Source organism: Amblyomma mixtum, chromosome 2 (genome assembly GCF_055824585.1).
Source record: "Amblyomma mixtum isolate Tamu chromosome 2, ASM5582458v1, whole genome shotgun sequence".
NCBI classification, from domain to species: domain Eukaryota; kingdom Metazoa; phylum Arthropoda; class Arachnida; order Ixodida; family Ixodidae; genus Amblyomma; species Amblyomma mixtum.
Genome location: NC_143013.1, coordinates 115,168,203 through 115,187,056, shown reverse-complemented (window position 1 = coordinate 115,187,056; position 18,854 = coordinate 115,168,203). Strand labels below are relative to the sequence as shown.

Here is an 18,854-nt window from a genome sequence, read left to right as displayed (position 1 = left end):
ATAGGGAACCTCTCGTAGCTCAGCAAAAAAAAAAAAAAAAACTAGCAATGTGGAGACAATCAGCAAGGGTAGGTAGGTTGGACTGCAATTTTAACGATTATATACTGATACCAAAACAGTACGAGAAGAGAATGAATCTAGTTGTTCGGTTTTGAATTTAGTTACAGATATGCTTGTTTCGTGAACACACCTGTTATCTAGCGTTCATGCACGATGGGAATCAGAAGCACTTCCATAGTGGGCAAGTCAGGACTTCAGCATGCTTCCCTGCTGTTTTTCTTTGCTTTGCACGCGGACATGAACCACTTTAACAAATGAACAGTTCCTGATTAATGTCTGGAATGAGGGGGAAGCGTTAAAAAACGTAGCTTTCCCGAAATGGCATCGGAGGACCGCCCTCGTTGAGTATATTGGCCAATGCTCGCCAGGGGTCTAGAAAATAAATGTTAGAGTGAATAGCTGTTTTCCCATATAATTTAAGAAAATAATTGTTTCGTCTTTCATACTAAACAACACGTACGGAAATTTTTCTTAAACTGACCCATTATTAATAGAAAAAAGAAAGGAGGCTGTTTTTTTCTAGCTTTATTTGCACAAAGGTGAAAGGCTCCCAGACTTTAATGGTATCAATATACGCTGCAGAGTTAACGTTCAAAAGTTTTATTTTATGTGTTCGAAAAAAAGAACCTTCGTTTAGCAACAAAAAAAAACATATGACGAAAGAGGATATTTCTTGCCAACACAAAATTTTATTCCAGCCCCTTTCCCACCCCCCTCCTAAAAAATAATAAAAGTCCCATTGGGGAATAGAAGCAGTAAAATTAGAAGAAAGCTACGTGCTGTAGTAAAAAAGCTCAGTGAGGCCTCAGCGTCCGTATCGCGATTTCTCAGCGATTGAGCATTTATAGACAGGGTGTTGTTCATGGAACATGAATCATGGATCATAAATAAAGCAGCGCAGCAGAACTGGTTGAAAACGACTACATATTGCTTCCCGTCGTGTGGTGCTCCTGAGATATTTTTGAAATTTTTTCACAGCAGAAAAGCTGTAAAAAAAATGGCTGAGGCTTAAGTTGGTTAACCCTGGTCAGATGCGAAGCATATTGATGGCTAGGCTTGGTAATACATGGCTTTCCTTGGTTGAATACTTGGTCATTTCAATACAACCACTAGAAGCCTTCGTCGTGGGGGAAGACAACGGCATGGCTACAGCGGAACGCCGACTAACCCCGAGACGCGCTTTGGGTGGGCGCCTGGATTGCCACGGAAGCCGCGTCCGCCTGCCCGGTGGAGCGAGCGTTTCACCTACACCGAGTGTGAACGCGCGTTCGAAATGCGCGGGAATGCCGCTCGAGGACATTCCGGTGTCTGTGCAATGGCATCGTTCTCCCTCTCCCAGCGCGTGACGGCGATCTGTCGTGACGTCATGTGTCACGTGGTATGTCACGTGGTGTGACGTCACTGTACCACGTGGTCTGCACGGCGTGCAACCACAGCGACGGCGCGAGGTGTACCCCCATCTTCCTCTGTCGTGACGTCATGTGTCACGTGGTATGTCACGTGGTGTGACGTCACTGTACCACGTGGTGTGCACGGCGCGTAACCACGGCAAAGGGCTGTAGTGTACCTCTAGTAATATGCTTCGCATAAAATTTGAACATTCGCTTTAGGGCCACCTACGTTCCGTTAAATTGCTGATAGAGCTAACACACAGCCGATTCTAGTTTCTTGTGAGCGGCTTAATCCGTACGTGGTCGTTTCTCCGGTGTTGAAAGAAAGCCCGCGAATCATTAAAAAAAAATGGTCTGGTTTTAATGCAGTTAAACCACGAACACTTGCGAAAGCATGTGTTTAGCGTCATTGGATCATGGTTTTGCTTTGCTAGATAGTCAGCAAGTTGGGCGACAATATTAGCCTCAGGTTAAGCTCTGACCGAGGCTAAGCTGATGTTATCTATTTGCGCAGCAAGCTAAAGTCGACGATGTGCAATGCACAGCGTGCGAGTGCGTCGCAGTTTAACATGAGGCATGATCGTCTGTGGCGCTAGCCTAGTGGTCTCGTGCAGGGACTTGCGGAGCTGTTCTATTTGCGCTGGCGCGGTTCCGACTCTCATTAGTCTGTACTTTTTTTAATTCTCTCGTTTTACTTACGTACCCCCTTTGTCAAAAGTAACCGGGCACGGGTGCTTTGCTTCTTAGCCGCGTAGCGAAGCACTTATGGCAGCCATTAAGCTAAGAATCTGTATAGAGTAAGGTGAGGTTTTGACCTCAAGTTCTGACACTTTCGGTCCCGAGGGGTGCCATAAAGATTCCGTTATACGGTTGAGAAGCAAAAACCTACTGCTCGGTTACTTTTGACAAAGTGGGTACTAGGGGACAAGATTCTTCCTCGGTGTTGGTGAGCGTATGAGTGCTGTTGTCCTAAAACCACGTGAGTGGGCTGATGCTCTACCGTATTCTAGCGGTACCAACATCGTTTTCAACGAAAGAATTGTGTGCGCTCACCGTTACGAAGCCAGCGGCCGCCACTCAATTGGACTGGCTGCGCAATGACACGCATTAAGAGAACCGAGGCTACTTTGGAATACGCGATTTCGCAGCCTGCTTATCGTTTTTTTTCTCTGCTTTGTCTTTGTCATAGCGCAAAATAAGTCTGTATGGATGTGGATTTCGGATTGCGGTATATTTTGCTGACACACATTCAAGGCTATGCTGAGAACGGCGTCGGTCACGCCGTGCGTGCTTAGTTTGTTTTCATTGTGAGCGTGTTAGGCAGGGCGACAAAACAGTAGCGCAACAGCGCATTCACGTGGTTGATATTTCATACTTCGAGGACTTTCTTTCAATGCTGGAGAAAAGTACCACGTTGGAGACACGCTGCTAAATAAACTGGATCTTTTGTTTCACGACCCTCCTCTACAACTTAACAAAACGTACGTGAGCCTCAAGTGAATATCAGAAATTTTGGATTATTAATATTAGAGACTAATTTAAATAGAGACTAACTGAACTAAATGAGCGTAACTAAAATAATGCCCTGAGAGCGAAGACGGAAGACAGTATATTGCTGGTCTCCCCCTTACAAAAAAGTATTAGAAAGTATATAGAGTGTCTACAGATTACTTTTTATAAAGTCTATAGACTCTCTGTAGACAAATCCTAAAGAACAGTCTATAGGCAATACAAAGGCCATAAAAAGTCTATAGACAATCTATAGATTTATGGCCATACACTTTTAGTAGACGTTTATCTATAGATTGTCTATAGACTATGAATACACAAAAATAAATGTCTATAGGAAGTCAACAGATTCAATAAGAAGTCTATAGACTGTCTATAGACCATTCATGTAAGGGTTGCAGCCTGATCCGGTACCCCTCTTTTTTATATCAATGGCTGAAGGTACTTCAAAGGCCCGCATATGTATGGTTACATTTCTCGCTCCAAAATTTTTGCAATAATTCGGCGAAGCACCCTTCTAGCGCGGGTAGGTCGCGACTCTTCCGCTATTATCTCGAAACACTCCTGCATGAAGAAGCAGTGAGGGTGTCCACGTCAGATATGGGAAAATTTCTGGAAACTTGAAGATGCATAGATTGCTTTCGTTTCATTTCGATGTTTTCGTCCATAGATTAACGTTTTGAGGACACACTATTAACGACTACTAATTTGTTTTAGCTGGTACGCTTCATTCTGGAATGTGTGGCATAAAAGTTATCAAAACTGTTACTATCTTGCCGCGGACAGCATCATCTCCGCAATCTTACACCAAACCTTCTTTAGCTATTTTTTAAAGAACCGTTCAGGCCTGCATGTTTTGGCCATTCACTTCAGACTGGCAGCGAACCTATGCTGTGCAATGCTGGGTGAAATGCATGGATTCAAAAAGGGGCCTTCAGTTCCCACTTTTATATGTACATTGTTGCTATAATGGTGCTATTCTTAAATATGCGATAGGCAAGAAATCTGCTTACCCCCATTTGTGGTCTTCCTGCCGGCGTTTGCCATTTTTGCGAAAGGATGAATGGTGGGGCCTTGCGCGGAACGCGACGCCGTTCGCAAGTGTGCGCTTTTATCCCGTCTGTTAGCGCGAGTGGCTCCTTCCGAGCGATGATACGGGACTAAAATCTCTGCCTCTCCCGTAAACGAGAGTAGAGTAAGCATGAAATGTTTACGGGCCTAATGTCATCTCGGTGGACACCCGAACCGCACCGTACAGGAAGGGAGGAACGCCACCACCCGTTCAGCGCGAAGCCTTGCCATTTGAACGCAAGGTTTTTTGAGGAAAGGAAATGGCGCAGTAATTCTATGCCATCTCGGTGGACACCCGAACCGCACCGTAAAGGAAGGGAGGAACGCCACCACCCGTTCGGCGCGATGCCTTGCCCTTTGAACGCAGCGCTTCTCCCCCGGATCACGTATGACAACGAAGTGTAATGTGGCATTTATGTGCTTTTTGCACGCGTTATTAGAAATCGGAAATTATAATTCCGTGCATTATCAAACCCACAACTCCACTGATATCTTGATAAACATTGAGAAGGCACTGCCAGCAGTTATTTTTTGTCTCGTTTGGAGACCAACCGGCGCTTGCATGCCGGTCGCGTAGAAGGGCTTAGAGAGTACCGTTAAATCTCGTTAAGTCTCGTACGGTGCCCGGATGTTCTCGTTTCAGAGCCCGGATGAGTGGATTTCATTGCCCGGATGACTGGAATTCAGTGCCCGGATGACTGGAATTCAGTGCCCGGATGAGTGGATTTCAGTGCCCGGATGAGTGGATTTCAGTGCCCGGATGACTGGAATTCAGTGCCCGGATGAGTGGATTTCAGTGCCCGGATGATGGCTCTCGGTCTCGGCGTGACGTCACCACACTGCCGACAACGGGAGCTAAAAGCATTTCATGCTTAATAAAGAAATCGGAGCGGTCGGGAGAGTGCAAGATAGTGTCCTGCCTACTGGGCAGGCGGCATAGGTCATTCACTGTAAACCGACCCCTTCATGTGATGGGCAATGCGAAAGCAGAGAGCAATGTTTTCGTTGCCGCCGCCTTTTACGGCGTGCTTCCCTGGAAGCTAAATTTTTGGACTACAAAGTTTCTTCTAGGAACGCGTTCGTATTAACTAAACCAAAATAATAGCGGGTTAATTTATTGAGATTGTATGAAATTTCTTGTTTTGGTAAAGTGGTCTGAATGAGGCCGAAAATATAAACGGGCGGAAAAAGGAACCAGTGGAGAAGAAAAACCCTAGTGAACGCCATCATTCGAGAAAAAAATAATGTCGTAATCCGTATGAAAATAATTCGCATGAATTTTTCAGTCTAATTCTGGAAAGAAAAAGATGTTTTTTCAGCCAATAGCTTTTTAACATGCAGTTATAACACACCTCCTTTTATTTTGCAACTTACTGAAGAACAACGCGCTGTTCTCTGTGTGGCAGAAAAGTGCAATTTTCAAATAAGGGGTGCATAGTGCGAGTCAAATAGTAAAATTGGGGGCCAATATATGGGACACCTAGGTAGCGCGTGCAATAGACAGTGCCCTGATTTTGCTCTAGGCCTGATAGAACGGCCTCATATTTATGCAGTGTTAAGGCGGTCTCTAATCCTTTTTGTGCAATCTGTATATGCGTTATGCTTTGTTCTGTCTTCTTACTGCGAGCCTGAAATTTGATGGTCAAGTAGGACAGTCTTTCGGATAGGGGTCATAATTTTACTTTAAGCGGGAGTCGCCGTGTTGTCTCGTCGGTGCAGTGCGAACGCCTTTTTTAAGCCCACCGTAGAACCTTAGTGCTATCGGTGGTCTCTCCATGACTGCAAAAAGTAGTGGTGAGCACGCCCCCAAGGTTTAGCACGTTTCTGTGAAATGAGGAGTATATTTTCTTTATAACTGGCGCAGTATAGGAGCGAACCCAAGAGTCGCAGCAAATACCTCACCCAATCTGTCCTTTGACTTTAAGCCTCGTTCCTTCTTTGGAATGCTTTGGTTCTTCATTTCCAACAACGCTGTGTTAGAGATTTGTCCCAAGAGGCGGGCAGTCGTTTTAGGTTTCGATGTCATGGTATCCATCCAAGACCAAGGCAACTTAGTGCTTGCTGCCTACGCAGCTCCGGCGTTTAAACATCACTTTATGCAGTGTCGTGTGCGCAGAGCCCTCTCGTGTGCTGTGTCGCCTGCGTGCCCCTTTGGGTCACCTTGACGAGGGCGCGTAAACGACACCCCGGACGACAAGGTCAGCATGCAGTCGACAGAACAAGCAGCAAAAAGCGCTTCCTGTGTTGTTTGCTGAACATGTAATGTACGCAGCGCATTGTAATGTAATGTGCACAGCACATTACATATTCGTGGTAATGTACAGTCTTTGCCAAAAGTAACCAGGCGGCACTGTTTGCTTGTCAGTGGTATATTAAAGCTATTATGCCAGCCCTGATGCTCTGAATCTCTGTATAAGGAGGACCCCTGTCCTCACCTGAAAATAACTTTGTGATCTTTAGGGAAACCGTGAGGGCTCTAGTATACGAATGAGAAGCAAACCATGCAGTCTGGTTATTTTTGGCAAAGACTGTACATCATGGCTCAGTACATGGCGACGCAAAGATGGCGCAAGAGCGTGTGCTTCGCGTGCAAGGAGACGGGGGGTTCGAATTCCTGTGCCGCGGAATTCTCCATGGACAAAAAAAATGATCCACGTGTCGATGGAATTGCATAAACAGGCATAAACAGGATGTCGTTGACCAGAACCGACAAAGGACTCCCTCACCAGAACGTACTTTGGTCACCCTGGTATAATACTTGTTTACAACCTCTTATATGAATACACAATTCACCCTCCGCGCTCAGCACGCAGCCGTTAGGGAGCAGCTGACCATGGCGGTGGTGAGGCCTATAACGCAGCTGAGGTAGCTAAAAATCTCTGGCTTCAGACAGTACGAAAAAGAAATTGAATTTGCGCAACGTTTAACACCAGAACCTTATCCAGTGAGGCTAACCTAGAAGGGCTGTTCGAGGAAGTAGTTGGTATGAAATGGGATGTCATAGGGCTGAGTGAGGCTAGGAGGACAGATGAGGCTTACACAATGCTAAATGGTGCGCATGCACTATGTTATCATGGATTATAGGACAAACTTTAGCTAGCTGTGGGATTCCATATTAATCAGGATATAGCTGGCAACATAGAATAATTCTACATCATAAAAGAGAGAGTTTCAGTTACTGTAAATAGGCTCAATAAAAAGTACAGACTGAAAGTTGTTCAGTCCCACGCGCCTGCATCCAGCCATGATGACCACATCGGCAAAAGTTTCCATGAAGACGTGGAAACGGCAATGTCCAAAGTAAAAACACAGTAAACTGTACTGATGGGCGAGTTCAACTCCAAGGTAAGTAAGAAGCAGGCTAGGGGCCAGGCAGTAGGAAACTGGGGCATAGGCACTAGCAGTAGCAGGGGGTAGTTACTAGCACAGCGCACAGAGGGAAACAATTTAAGAACCATGATTACCGTCTGTCGCAAAGAACACAACAGGAAATGGAGATTAAAGAGACTCAATGGTTAGACTAAACATTAAACAGACTTCATATTATGCGCACACCCTGGCATCGGAAAGGGTGTGGATGTAATCGGAAAGGTGCGATGTAGCCACGATAGGATAGTAAGTTCTTGATTTGGCCTCTGCTTGAAGAGGGAAAAAAAGAAAATGTTCAAGCGGAAGCCCATTAACAATTTAACGGTAAGAGGAAAAGTTGAGGAATTGAGGATCTCGCTGCAAAACCGATATTCGGCTTTAAGGGGGGGGAGGGGTGCAGCGAAAGGGAAGGGGAACAGAACAGAAAGTTCCCACAGGTCTGCGTCCTAAATCACTTCTTGGTAGGCAGTCAGGTAGTCCGTTTCGCTCAGGTAATTGCATCTCAAGCCCAATGCACTCGACACCAATGCAGCAGGCAAGAGGACGACTCTCGCTGCTGAGAAGCGTATGGCGGGCCGACATCGCGCCGGTTCCAGGTGAGACGGCGTCTGATGGAGAAGTCGATGGCGAGTCAAAGTTAGCAGGAGCTCCCTGTGGTTCTTTCAATCCTTGAGGCGCCCCTCCATGAGGCCACATTCCTTAAGAAAGGTGTCGAGCTCTTCCAGATGCGGGGCATTCAGTACTCGGGCGCATCTCAGAAACGAACCTTGGGCCGCGGTAGCCATCATCGCGAGACGAGGATTTTGAAGTGCCTTTCGATACCAAACTGTCTAGATAGACCTCGGAACTGCTTGTAGGCAGTTCCTGCTCGCCTTCTGACAGCGATTCCAGCTAGGCATTCACACAAGTTTAGCCACCCGTTCGTGCTCGCCTTCCAACAGAAAACTGGTTCCTGCCGCTGGTCCACCTCCCCGCCTTTCCTCCTCCTCCCCCTCCTCTAGCAGCGGTTGGAATAAGGCTTTAACCTCAAGCTTAACCCCTTGTTCAGCTTTGACAGCATCGTTGGCCTCCGGCTCCTGTATTTGCTCCTGCTGTTTCGTGCTCGCTGCTGGAGGTGCATCTCCAGGCATTTATCCTAGATTTCGCGTAGTAGACGGGTTGACTTCAATATCCACAGACTAGATCAGCACACTTCGGAACTTGAGATCGTGCGACTCGCCTTCATATGGGGACGGCAGAGTGGCATCTGACAACGTTCCCTGCGGGTGAGCAGGGTGAGCGCGGCGAAATGCGGCGAGCGCGGCCAATATTTCTTCTTCTCCCGCTTCCATGGCTAGTACACATGGTCAGATTGCTTCTAGGCACTTTCTCCTTCATTCGCTGAGCCTTCGAAAGCCATTCCTGTGGTCGGAGCTCTAAGCTCTAGCTGCGCCGTTTAAAAACACGCTCCAGTGCCCTGCAACGTTCCCAGGAAAGCGTAGTCATACCTGCACACCCAACAGATGCCTCTGGAAAAGTACAGCGGGGTTGTCCAGCGCTTGCCGCCGCCATCGCAGTCACGATGAGCTTTCTGGTTGGGCTATTAGTGCGGCGAGTCACCCTAATATGGGAACCGACAATCACGCCCTTGGCGCACATCCAGAGGACTTGGCGAGCGTCGCATTATCGTTCGGGCACGGACTTGTTGGCTGCCGACTGAACGGGCTTATCGCCTTCTATAGCTTCATGATGGGCGTCCTGCTTCCCACCCGGACAAAAGTCTTCCAGCACAGTTGAGCTGCACACCCGAAGCTCATTCCGGAAACGCGCGGTTCTTGCGTGAACGTCTCGCTTCCATGGCTGTCGCACAGAGAGTTGTCGCGAGAGCATCCCGCCGACGACAAAATCATGTTAATCGTGCGCTGAAGCTGCTCCGGTAGGGCTCCCAGAGCACCCCACTCAGGCAGGCGGGTGCCAAGGAACGGTGAACAAGCGTTGGTTTAGACGACTGAGATGTGGTTGGAATAGTCGACGAGGTCACCACGCGGCGCCCAGCCTCCTATCCCTGATGGTGCTTTGAGACGCCGTAGCGCTTGTGTAGAACTCGCCGCAAGCTCTGTGCACTTGCCCAGAAAAGGACGGGACACGCACAGCAGCAGCTCCATCGCTGGCCCGCCCAGCTTTGCGATGAGGAGCAGGACTCTCTGTTGGTCAGTTGACCCGTGCGCTGCCGCGATGGAGTCAATAAGAAGTCTGCAGGTCTGCCACTAGGTGACGCCGTCGTAGGTAGACAAACCAAGCGGATCGAAAGAGCAGGCCGGGGCAGACGTGCTCGTTCCGCGCATACCATTTCCAGCTGCGGCAGCACGGCCGGCAGCAGCAGGTGAGGAGTACGCGGTGGAGTCAGAAGTCTCATGTCCAACACGACTCAGGTCACCAGACACTCGGCTACGGACCTTGGCTCGGAGTGCACCAGCCTTCCTTGCTTGCGCAGCCAATCAAGTACCGATCATGTCTAACCGCTGGGCAACCCTCTCTATGAAGCGCTGGAGGACGGCCTCCAGCACTGGGGAAATACAAGGCCGTCAGAACGGCCGAGGTCAACAGCGCCGTCCGCCGTCCTTCTCTTCCGCGTCAGCCGCGTCCGCCGCATCAGCCGCTTGTTTCTAGCGCGGGTGAGCTGCATCCCACCGCCAAACTGGCGTGCCCAAAGAGAACTACACAAGGCCTCAGAAAACGCGAAGCAACCCCGACTGGCACCGGAGACTCTTTCTCTGCCTTTTCTGCTCATCCCGATTCTTCATCTGCTGGCGGAGCGCCCTGCGTAACAACATGGAGATAATCTAACGCCGTAACAACATGGAGATAATCCAACCTGCTCTAAAGGAAGGAGGGTAGCCTTAGAGCGGTGAAGTGGAAACAAGGCCTAGCCAAAAATGGGATGTATGCGTTAGTGGAGAAAGAGGGCAATGTCATTAGCGATATAGGTAAGATAGTTAAAGCAGCCGAACAGCGTTTCAAAGCAGCCAATATAATCAGGACGCAAATAAGAGAGGCAGTAGCGCAAGGCAATGGTAGAGTCACTGTCAAAAATATACAGCCAGAGAGGTTTGCTTCCAACCCGTGTAACGGGGCTCTTAATCTCTTTTGACAGTCGCAAGCTTGAGAGGGTTGAGAACTTAAATTTCTTCTGCCTTATTGAGATTAGGGTGGCTTAGAATGCAAGAGGAGCCGCGCTGGAGGGCTCAGAAGCAGACCCCTCGGGCTGTATACTTTTGACAAAGACTACGCCCCTACAGAAGCAAAAGATGATGAACGCTTTAGGCGCAACGTATAGCTGGAAAGCAGCTGGTGAGGATCAGGTACCTGTATAACTGTGAAGGATGAAGGGGATATTTTCCGATAAAAAATAGCCACCGAGTATAAACAGCACCCTATGCCCTCAAGCGTACCAGAAGCTTCGATGAAAGGTAACACTATCTTAATCCACAAAAAAAGGAGGCCGGAAGCAATTGGAAAATTACAGACTGATCAGCTTGCTGTCCTCTGCCTGCAATGTATTTCCTAATGCATTCTCTGATATAGTCGAAAGATCCTTGCACTTCCATCAATCGATTGATCAGGTATTCTTGCGTAAGGAGTGCTCGATAACAGACCATATTCACACTCTCAATTAGGTTATAGAGAATAGTTTACAGTGTAACCAACTCTCATATATAGCCTTCAGAGATTAAGAGAAATGATTTGTATCGATCGAAACCTCAGACCTCTTGCAGGCATCGTGGAATCAGGGTGTAGAAGAGCATCACGTGAAAATACTGCAAAAATATCAAAATACGGCTGCACAATTACCATAGTCCTCCTTAACGTCAGCAATAAAATTCCAATAAGGAAGCCTGTCAGGCAGAGAGACACGATTTTGCCAGTGCTATTCACTGCCTGCTTGCGGGAGGTATTCAGAGGCCTAGACTGTGAACAGCTGAGGATAAGATTTAATGAAGAATATTTAAGTAATCTGCGATTGTCTGAAGACATTGCCTTGCTAAGTCAATCAGGAGATGAACTGCAAAGCAGATAAATGGCTCAGACAGGCACAGCAGAATGGTGGGTATAAAAAAAATTAAGATGCACACAACCAAAGTAATCTTCAACTCTTTCGTAGCCAGGTGCTGGAGGTGTTAAGGAAATACGTCTACTTCAGCCAGGATGGTTTTGTTGCATTTCATGGCAGACAGGCAGAAAAGACCATTATAAGCAAAAAAAAAGGTATTTACGGCCAGTTCTTTGTGGAAGTTTATAGAACTGTTAAAAATCATCGACGGCGTCGAGAGCCTAAAACGTTGGTACTGTCTAGTGATCACATAGCAAAGAAATCTGAGATACGGTTATTAGTAAAAACCTTTCAGAAGGTTGGCTAACTTCAGCAGTTGTCCTTCGGTAGGCAAGCATCTCGAGGCTCCCAACGAACCAAATAAAGGCCTCAGCCTTCTTCTCAGGAATGAAAAAGGGGCCGAGGTCTACCAGATAATTAGCAAAAGTTGACCAGAGTTTAGTTCCTCGCGAAATTCTGCTTGTTTTAGAATAATTAAAAATGCAAGGCATGTCAACATCTGCATTATCTCCAAAAACAATGTCGAATGAAAAGTAATGGATTCGTTATAGAAGTGCATAAAACATTCTTTCGTTACTTTTTCCAATTTCGCGCACGAGAATAAAATATGGTTAACTGTAAGTTCATCTCCTCATACTACAGAAAGAGCGTTGACTCACAGTGGCGGAAAAGAACTAGAAAACTAACCAGTAAGTATGCCACATGACGAGCGCAGAGTTTCGGCGAGCTGGAAGAATGGAAATACCACACAGACGGAAGTGAGGGAAGCGCACGCAAAAGGTTCTTCTTCTTTTGTTAGCAGGAAATTGCGTGTAAATTGTGTATGGCCTAACCGCACACGGCTGAGAATCACTTTCTTGAAACGTTCCTGGCGCACACATGACTTCCATTCACCTAAAACAAGATTTACCGCGTGCATTTTATTATTTAATTGGTTGTTCCAAGCCAACTGCCATATTCCCCTTAATTTCTGCTGTACTAAGTTAATGCAATCCTTAAAAGGCATATTTACTTTTTTTATTTCCTTGCCACGAACTTTAGTAGCGCACAAATCTGCTCTCCCGGTGCCTATTATTCCGACATTACTTGGGACCAAGCGAAGTTTTATATTTTCTCCTCGAGCTGTGTCTGTTACTATGTTGTGCATGCCACCAAGTAGTGAAGTGACTGCATTTCTAGAGTGGAGAGCTGTAAGTACACGTAATAGGTTTGGTTTGGTTTATGGGGTTTAACGTCCCAAAGCGACTCAGGCTATGAGAGACGCCGTAGTGGAGGGCTCCGGAAATTTCGACCACCTGGGGTTCTATAACGTGCACTGACATCGCACAGTACACGGGCCTCTAGAATTTCTCCTCGAAAGAAATTCCAGCCGCCGCGGCCGGGATCGAACCAGCGTCTTTCGGGTCAGCAGCCGAGCACCATAACCACTGAGCCAGCGCGGCGCCCGTACACGTAATGAGTGTGTGTAACTAATAGTGTTTTTAAGGTTTTCGCTTACTATTTCTTCTATGGCCACACATACTGCGTTATATTCCGCAGTTAAGATGGATGCCCCCTTGCACGACTGCGCTTTCTACTTAAATATCCGTTTTCGAATAAGCAGTATAAAATCAGTGAAGTCACCGTATTTTTACTCATGTGCAAGAAATTCTTGCATGATATGTTGTTGTGGCATCTGATTTTTCCGGAACTGTGTAAGAGTGAAATCGCAAATTGCAGATAATTTATCATCGAGGTAGTGGCTCTCGTCATTGGACAATGTCAGGTAATGTGCCCTGTATATTTAAATTCTGGCATATCCCTTCGAATCGCAAGACCAGTTGCCTGGTAGCTTGAGGTTTGTCGGTAAATATTATTGTAGACGGACATTTCGTTACTACTGGATAGCAGATGTGTTTAGGTAGAGATATTAATTTAAAGACATATGCCCAAGCTAAATCGATTCTTCTGATTTCAATTGAGGGTTCATTTGTTTCTGCATAGAGGCTGACTATGGGAGATGTCCTGTATGCACCACACAAGAGGCGTAGGCCAGAGCTGTGTACGGGATACAATTATTTTTAGGTAAGACGGTCTTGCTGAACTGTACACAGTGCACCAATAATCTAATAAAGAAGGTATCAAAGGGCGATATATGTGCAGCAGACATGTTCTATCAGGGCCCCAATGCATCCGTGATAATACTTTGAGTATGTTTAGAGATTGGGAGGCATTCTATTTTAGCGTGTTTATGTGGAGCAGGAATATTAGTTTTTTATCGAAAGTTAGACATGGAAATTTATGTTTTTGTTTTATTGGTAGCTTGGTTTCATTTATGTGTAGGATGGTGCCGTTCTGCAAGCCTCTTTTGAGAGAGATAAGAACTGCTACTTTCTTTTAGGGGAGAACTTCAACCCGTTTTTGTCTGCCTTAGAGGTTAGTGTGTTTAATGTGAGTTGTATCTGCCTCTAAAAGGTTGATAAGCTCGATGATGTGCATGCAATTTGCAGGTAATCGATATACAATGAGTACATCATGGTCTTAGCAATTACTTTTGCTATAGAGTTAATTTTTACGACAAAGAGCTTAGTACTTAAAACATGCCTCTGCGACACATCATTCTCCTGAACGAATATTTTAAAAAGTGTTGAACTCAGGCGTACATGAAATGAAAGGTCAGACAGGAAATCTTTCAACCAGTTCAGCATCTTTCCACGTATACCGGGTTCTCCTAGGTGGCGGAGAAACGCCAAACCTCCACGTAGTGTCGTAAGCCTTTTTCATGACAAAGATGACTGCCAGGCAGTGTTGTTTGTGTATGAATGCGTCGCGTACTGTGTTTTCAAGGCAGACGAGATGGTCAGTTGTTGAACCACCTTTTTAAATCCACATTGGTGGATTTCAAGAATCTCACGGGATTCGAGGATTTAACAGTAACCTAATATTCAATACAGTTTCGAAAGATTTGGCGAGGAAACTTGTGAGTGCTATGGGTCGTCAGCTACCCGCGGAGGTTGGGGGCTTCCCACGTTTCAGGAATGGAAGAATAACTGCTTTTTTCAAGCCTATAATATTTTTTCAAGATTCATTCCCCCCCCCCCCCCCCCCCCCCCCCCCCGCCGCAGCCGCCGACAAAGGCTGCCGCAAAGGTTAGCCAGCAGTGTCTCTCGGCCGTGAAGGAGGGGGCGACGGCCGTTTCTCGACCTCGAAGGAGAGGGTAAAGAGCCACCGGCGGGCGCACGTGTGCGCGACCAAAACAATTCCCAGAACGGGACACCGGAAGCAAACGCGTACACAAATACACACACACACTCAGCGTGCTGAAACCGGCCGTTATTCACGTAGCCCAGTCCCGCTGGCGCCACTGTCGTCGCTGCAGACGGCGCGTCGAGCCCAACACCCCCTTTCGTGGTAACTCTTATCTTCCTTCCAGGGTAAATGGTCTCCGGGGGTGGTTTCTGCGGTAGCTGGTGGCCAGTTGGGCCTTCTTACCCTCTCGCCATGCACTTTTCCTTCTAGAGTAACCATTCTCCAGTTGGGGCTTCCTCCGCTTTCCCAATACCTTTATTTCTGCATTTAGTAGGCCCATACCTTGCGGCAGAACTAAGGTGCTTCATGGAGGTTGGGGTGGGGGAGTGGTTCTACTGAAGCTTCGCGAAGGCGTGTCAGCATCTCGTAATGTATTTCTACAGGGCCGGGTGCTGTCTATTTACCAGCCTACAGTAATTTATGGATTTCCTCGAGTGTAATAAGTTATTATATGGCTCGTCTCAACCGGCACTGGTTGGAAGTTTGTTTTTAAGCTGTTTCTGTGCTTGCAGAAGTAGAAACTGTAGAAATACCCGGCTCGAATGTCTGCCGGTTCTTCAATACTTGCTTCTGCAACTGGGGCCTTGAGAAAAGGGATTGTGAAGGAGGAGCAGGAAGCATTTATTTTATGTTCTTGCTCTCACATTTTCCTTGATTTGATTGAGCTCTTTATATGTGATGTGTAGTTTTTCCATGGTGTTTTTTCGGCGTTTCGACGAATATGCCTCGCTTTGGCTCTTGCCTTTTTGAAATTTATAAGGTTTTCTTGTGTTGGGTATCTTCAAAAAATTCCCCTTGCATTATTTTGTTTCCTTTTTGCTTCTTTACATTTTTGTGAGTACCACATTTTATGACTTTGTCTGATCGTGCCCGAGGACTGAGCAATAGATAGGCGTGCAGCAGAATTATACAGTTTGTGAACATTTTATTTAGGCCGTCAACGCCTAGATCACACGAAAACAGATTCTCCAGACTTCACGCAACAGTGTCAGATCCTCTAAGCGTAACTTCCAGCGGCGAGGTGCTCCGGGTAATTGACGTAGAGGATTTCAAGCTAAAAATGATTGAAAAATGATAATTTCCGCGTGGTTTATCAAGACCCCGGAAGCAGAAGGTTTGACAGCCGTCGCCGTAGCTCAGAGGTAGAGCACCGGACGCGTAATTCGGAGGTCGTGGGTTCGGATCCCACCGGCGGCATGTGGTTGTTTTTTCTACTGCTTTTCTAATCAATTAGCTTTAAGCGATGACATATTCTAAATTGATCAACACCACAAAATAAATAAATAAATTAAAAATAATCCCCTGTGCCCCTTGGTTTCTGTGGCTGTTGGCTTCTGTCATATTTACAACGAGCCCCTCATTCCTCTTCCTTGTTTGCTTAATTCCTTAGCGAGGGCCTCGAATCTGGCAGCCTTGATGCCATAGGAAGCACAAGAGGGTTCTCACACAGCTTCCACCCTCTCCGTTCGATGACGTTCTACGTCACACCTGCGGTAACTCAGGACGTTCTACGTCCGCCGCTTATGAACGTGGGTGGCGCTGATGAATACTCTCAAGGTTAGGTTACTTGTAAACATAAATACACCCCGGAAGCAGAAGGTTTGACAGCCGTCGCCGTAGCTCAGAGGTAGAGCACCGGACGCGTAATTCGGAGGTCGTGGGTTCGGATCCCACCGGCGGCATGTGGTTGTTTTTTCTTCTGCTTTTCTAATCAATTAGCTTTAAGCGATGACATATTCTAAATTGATCAACACCACAAAATAAATAAATAAATTAAAAATAATCCCCTGTGCCCCTTGGTTTCTGTGGCTGTTGGCTTCTGTCATATTTACAACGAGCCCCTCATTCCTCTTCCTTGTTTGCTTAATTGCTTAGCGAGGGCCTCGATTCTGGCAGCCTTCATGCCATAGGAAGCACAAGAGGGTTCTCACACAGCTTCCACCCTCTCCGTTCGATGACGTTCTACGTCACACCTGCGGTAACTCAGGACGTTCTACGTCCGCCGCTTATGAACGTGGGTGGCGCTGATGAATACTCTCAAGGTTAGGTTACTTGTAAACATAAATATCCCCGGAAGCAGAAGGTTTGACAGCCGTCGCCGTAGCTCAGAGGTAGAGCACCGGACGCGTAATTCGGAGGTCGTGGGTTCGGATCCCACCGGCGGCATGTGGTTGTTTTTTCTTCTGCTTTTCTAATCAATTAGCTTTAAGCGATGACATATTCTAAATTGATCAACACCACAAAATAAATAAATAAATTAAAAATAATCCCCTGTGCCCCTTGGTTTCTGTGGCTGTTGGCTTCTGTCATATTTACAACGAGCCCCTCATTCCTCTTCCTTGTTTGCTTAATTGCTTAGCGAGGGCCTCGATTCTGGCAGCCTTGATGCCATAGGAAGCACAAGAGGGTTCTCACACAGCTTCCACCCTCTCCGTTCGATGACGTTCTACGTCACACCTGCGGTAACTCAGGACGTTCTACGTCCGCCGCTTATGAACGTGGGTGGCGCTGATGAATACTCTCAAGGTTAGGTTACTTGTAAACATAAATACCCCCGGAAGCAGAAGGTTTGACAGCCGCCGCCGTAGCTCAGATGTAGAGCACCGGACGCGTAATTCGGAGGTCGTGCGTTCGGATCCCACCGGCGGCATGTGGTTGTTTTTTCTTCTGCTTTTCTAATCAATTAGCGTTAAGCGATGACATATTCTAAATTGATCAACACCACAAAATAAATAAATAAATTAAAAATAATCCCCTGTGCCCCTTGGTTTCTGTGGCTGTTGGCTTCTGTCATATTTACAACGAGCCCCTCATTCCTCTTCCTTGTTTGCTTAATTGCTTAGCGAGGGCCTCGATTCTGGCAGCCTTGATGCCATAGCAAGCACAAGAGGGTTCTCACACAGCTTCCACCCTCTCCGTTCGATGACGTTCTACGTCACACCTGCGGTAACTCAGGACGTTCTACGTCCGCCGCTTATGAACGTGGGTGGCGCTGATGAATACTCTCAAGGTTAGGTTACTTGTAAACATAAATACCGCCGGAAGCAGAAGGTTTGACAGCCGTCGCCGTAGCTCAGAGGTAGAGCACCGGACGCGTAATTCGGAGGTCGTGGGTTCGGATCCCACCGGCGGCATGTGGTTGTTTTTTCTTCTGCTTTTCTAATCAATTAGCTTTAAGCGATGACATATTCTAAATTGATCAACACCACAAACTAAATAAATAAATTAAAAATAATCCCCTGTGCCCCTTGGTTTCTGTGGCTGTTGGCTTCTGTCATATTTACAACGAGCCCCTCATTCCTCTTCCTTGTTTGCTTAATTGCTTAGCGAGGGCCTCGATTCTGGCAGCCTTGATGCCATAGGAAGCACAAGAGGGTTCTCACACAGCTTCCACCCTCTCCGTTCGATGACGTTCTACGTCACACCTGCGGTAACTCAGGACGTTCTACGTCCGCCGCTTATGAACGTGGGTGGCGCTGATGAATACTCTCAAGGTTAGGTTACTTGTAAACATAAATAACCCCGGAAGCAGAAGGTTTGACAGCCGTCGCCGTAGCTCAGAGGTAGAGCACCGGACGCGTAATTCGGAGGTCGTGGGTTCGGATCCCACCGGCGGCATGTGGTTGTTTTTTCTTCTGCTTTTCTAATCAATTAGCTTTAAGCGATGACATATTCTAAATTGATCAACACCACAAAATAAATAAATAAATTAAAAATAATCCCCTGTGCCCCTTGGTTTCTGTGGCTGTTGGCTTCTGTCATATTTACAACGAGCCCCTCATTCCTCTTCCTTGTTTGCTTAATTGCTTAGCGAGGGCCTCGATTCTGGCAGCCTTGATGCCATAGGAAGCACAAGAGGGTTCTCACACAGCTTCCACCCTCTCCGTTCGACGACGTTCTACGTCACACCTGCGGTAACTCAGGACGTTCTACGTCCGCCGCTTATGAACGTGGGTGGCGCTGATGAATACTCTCAAGGTTAGGTTACTTGTAAACATAAATACCCCCGGAAGCAGAAGGTTTGACAGCCGTCGCCGTAGCTCAGAGGTAGAGCACCGGACGCGTAATTCGGAGGT

General features: G+C 46.9%; 1 protein-coding gene across 4 annotated transcripts in view; it reads right to left on the bottom strand.

Moving 5' to 3' along the window:
* The window catches only part of LOC149360648 (tryptase-like), a 58,231-nt gene extending 54,129 nt beyond the window's left edge, over positions 1–4,102 (bottom strand). For all 4 annotated transcript variants that reach the window (XR_016288339.1, XM_089569354.1, XM_089569352.1 and 1 more), the window contains exon 1: positions 3,974–4,102. Coding sequence is in view for 3 of the 4 variants with exons in the window: in XM_089569354.1 (XP_089425480.1) it covers positions 3,974–4,007 (34 nt within the window). In the remaining variant the exon portion in view is untranslated. The remainder of the gene's footprint in view (positions 1–3,973) is intronic.
* Between the last annotated feature and the right edge of the window lie 14,752 nt (positions 4,103–18,854).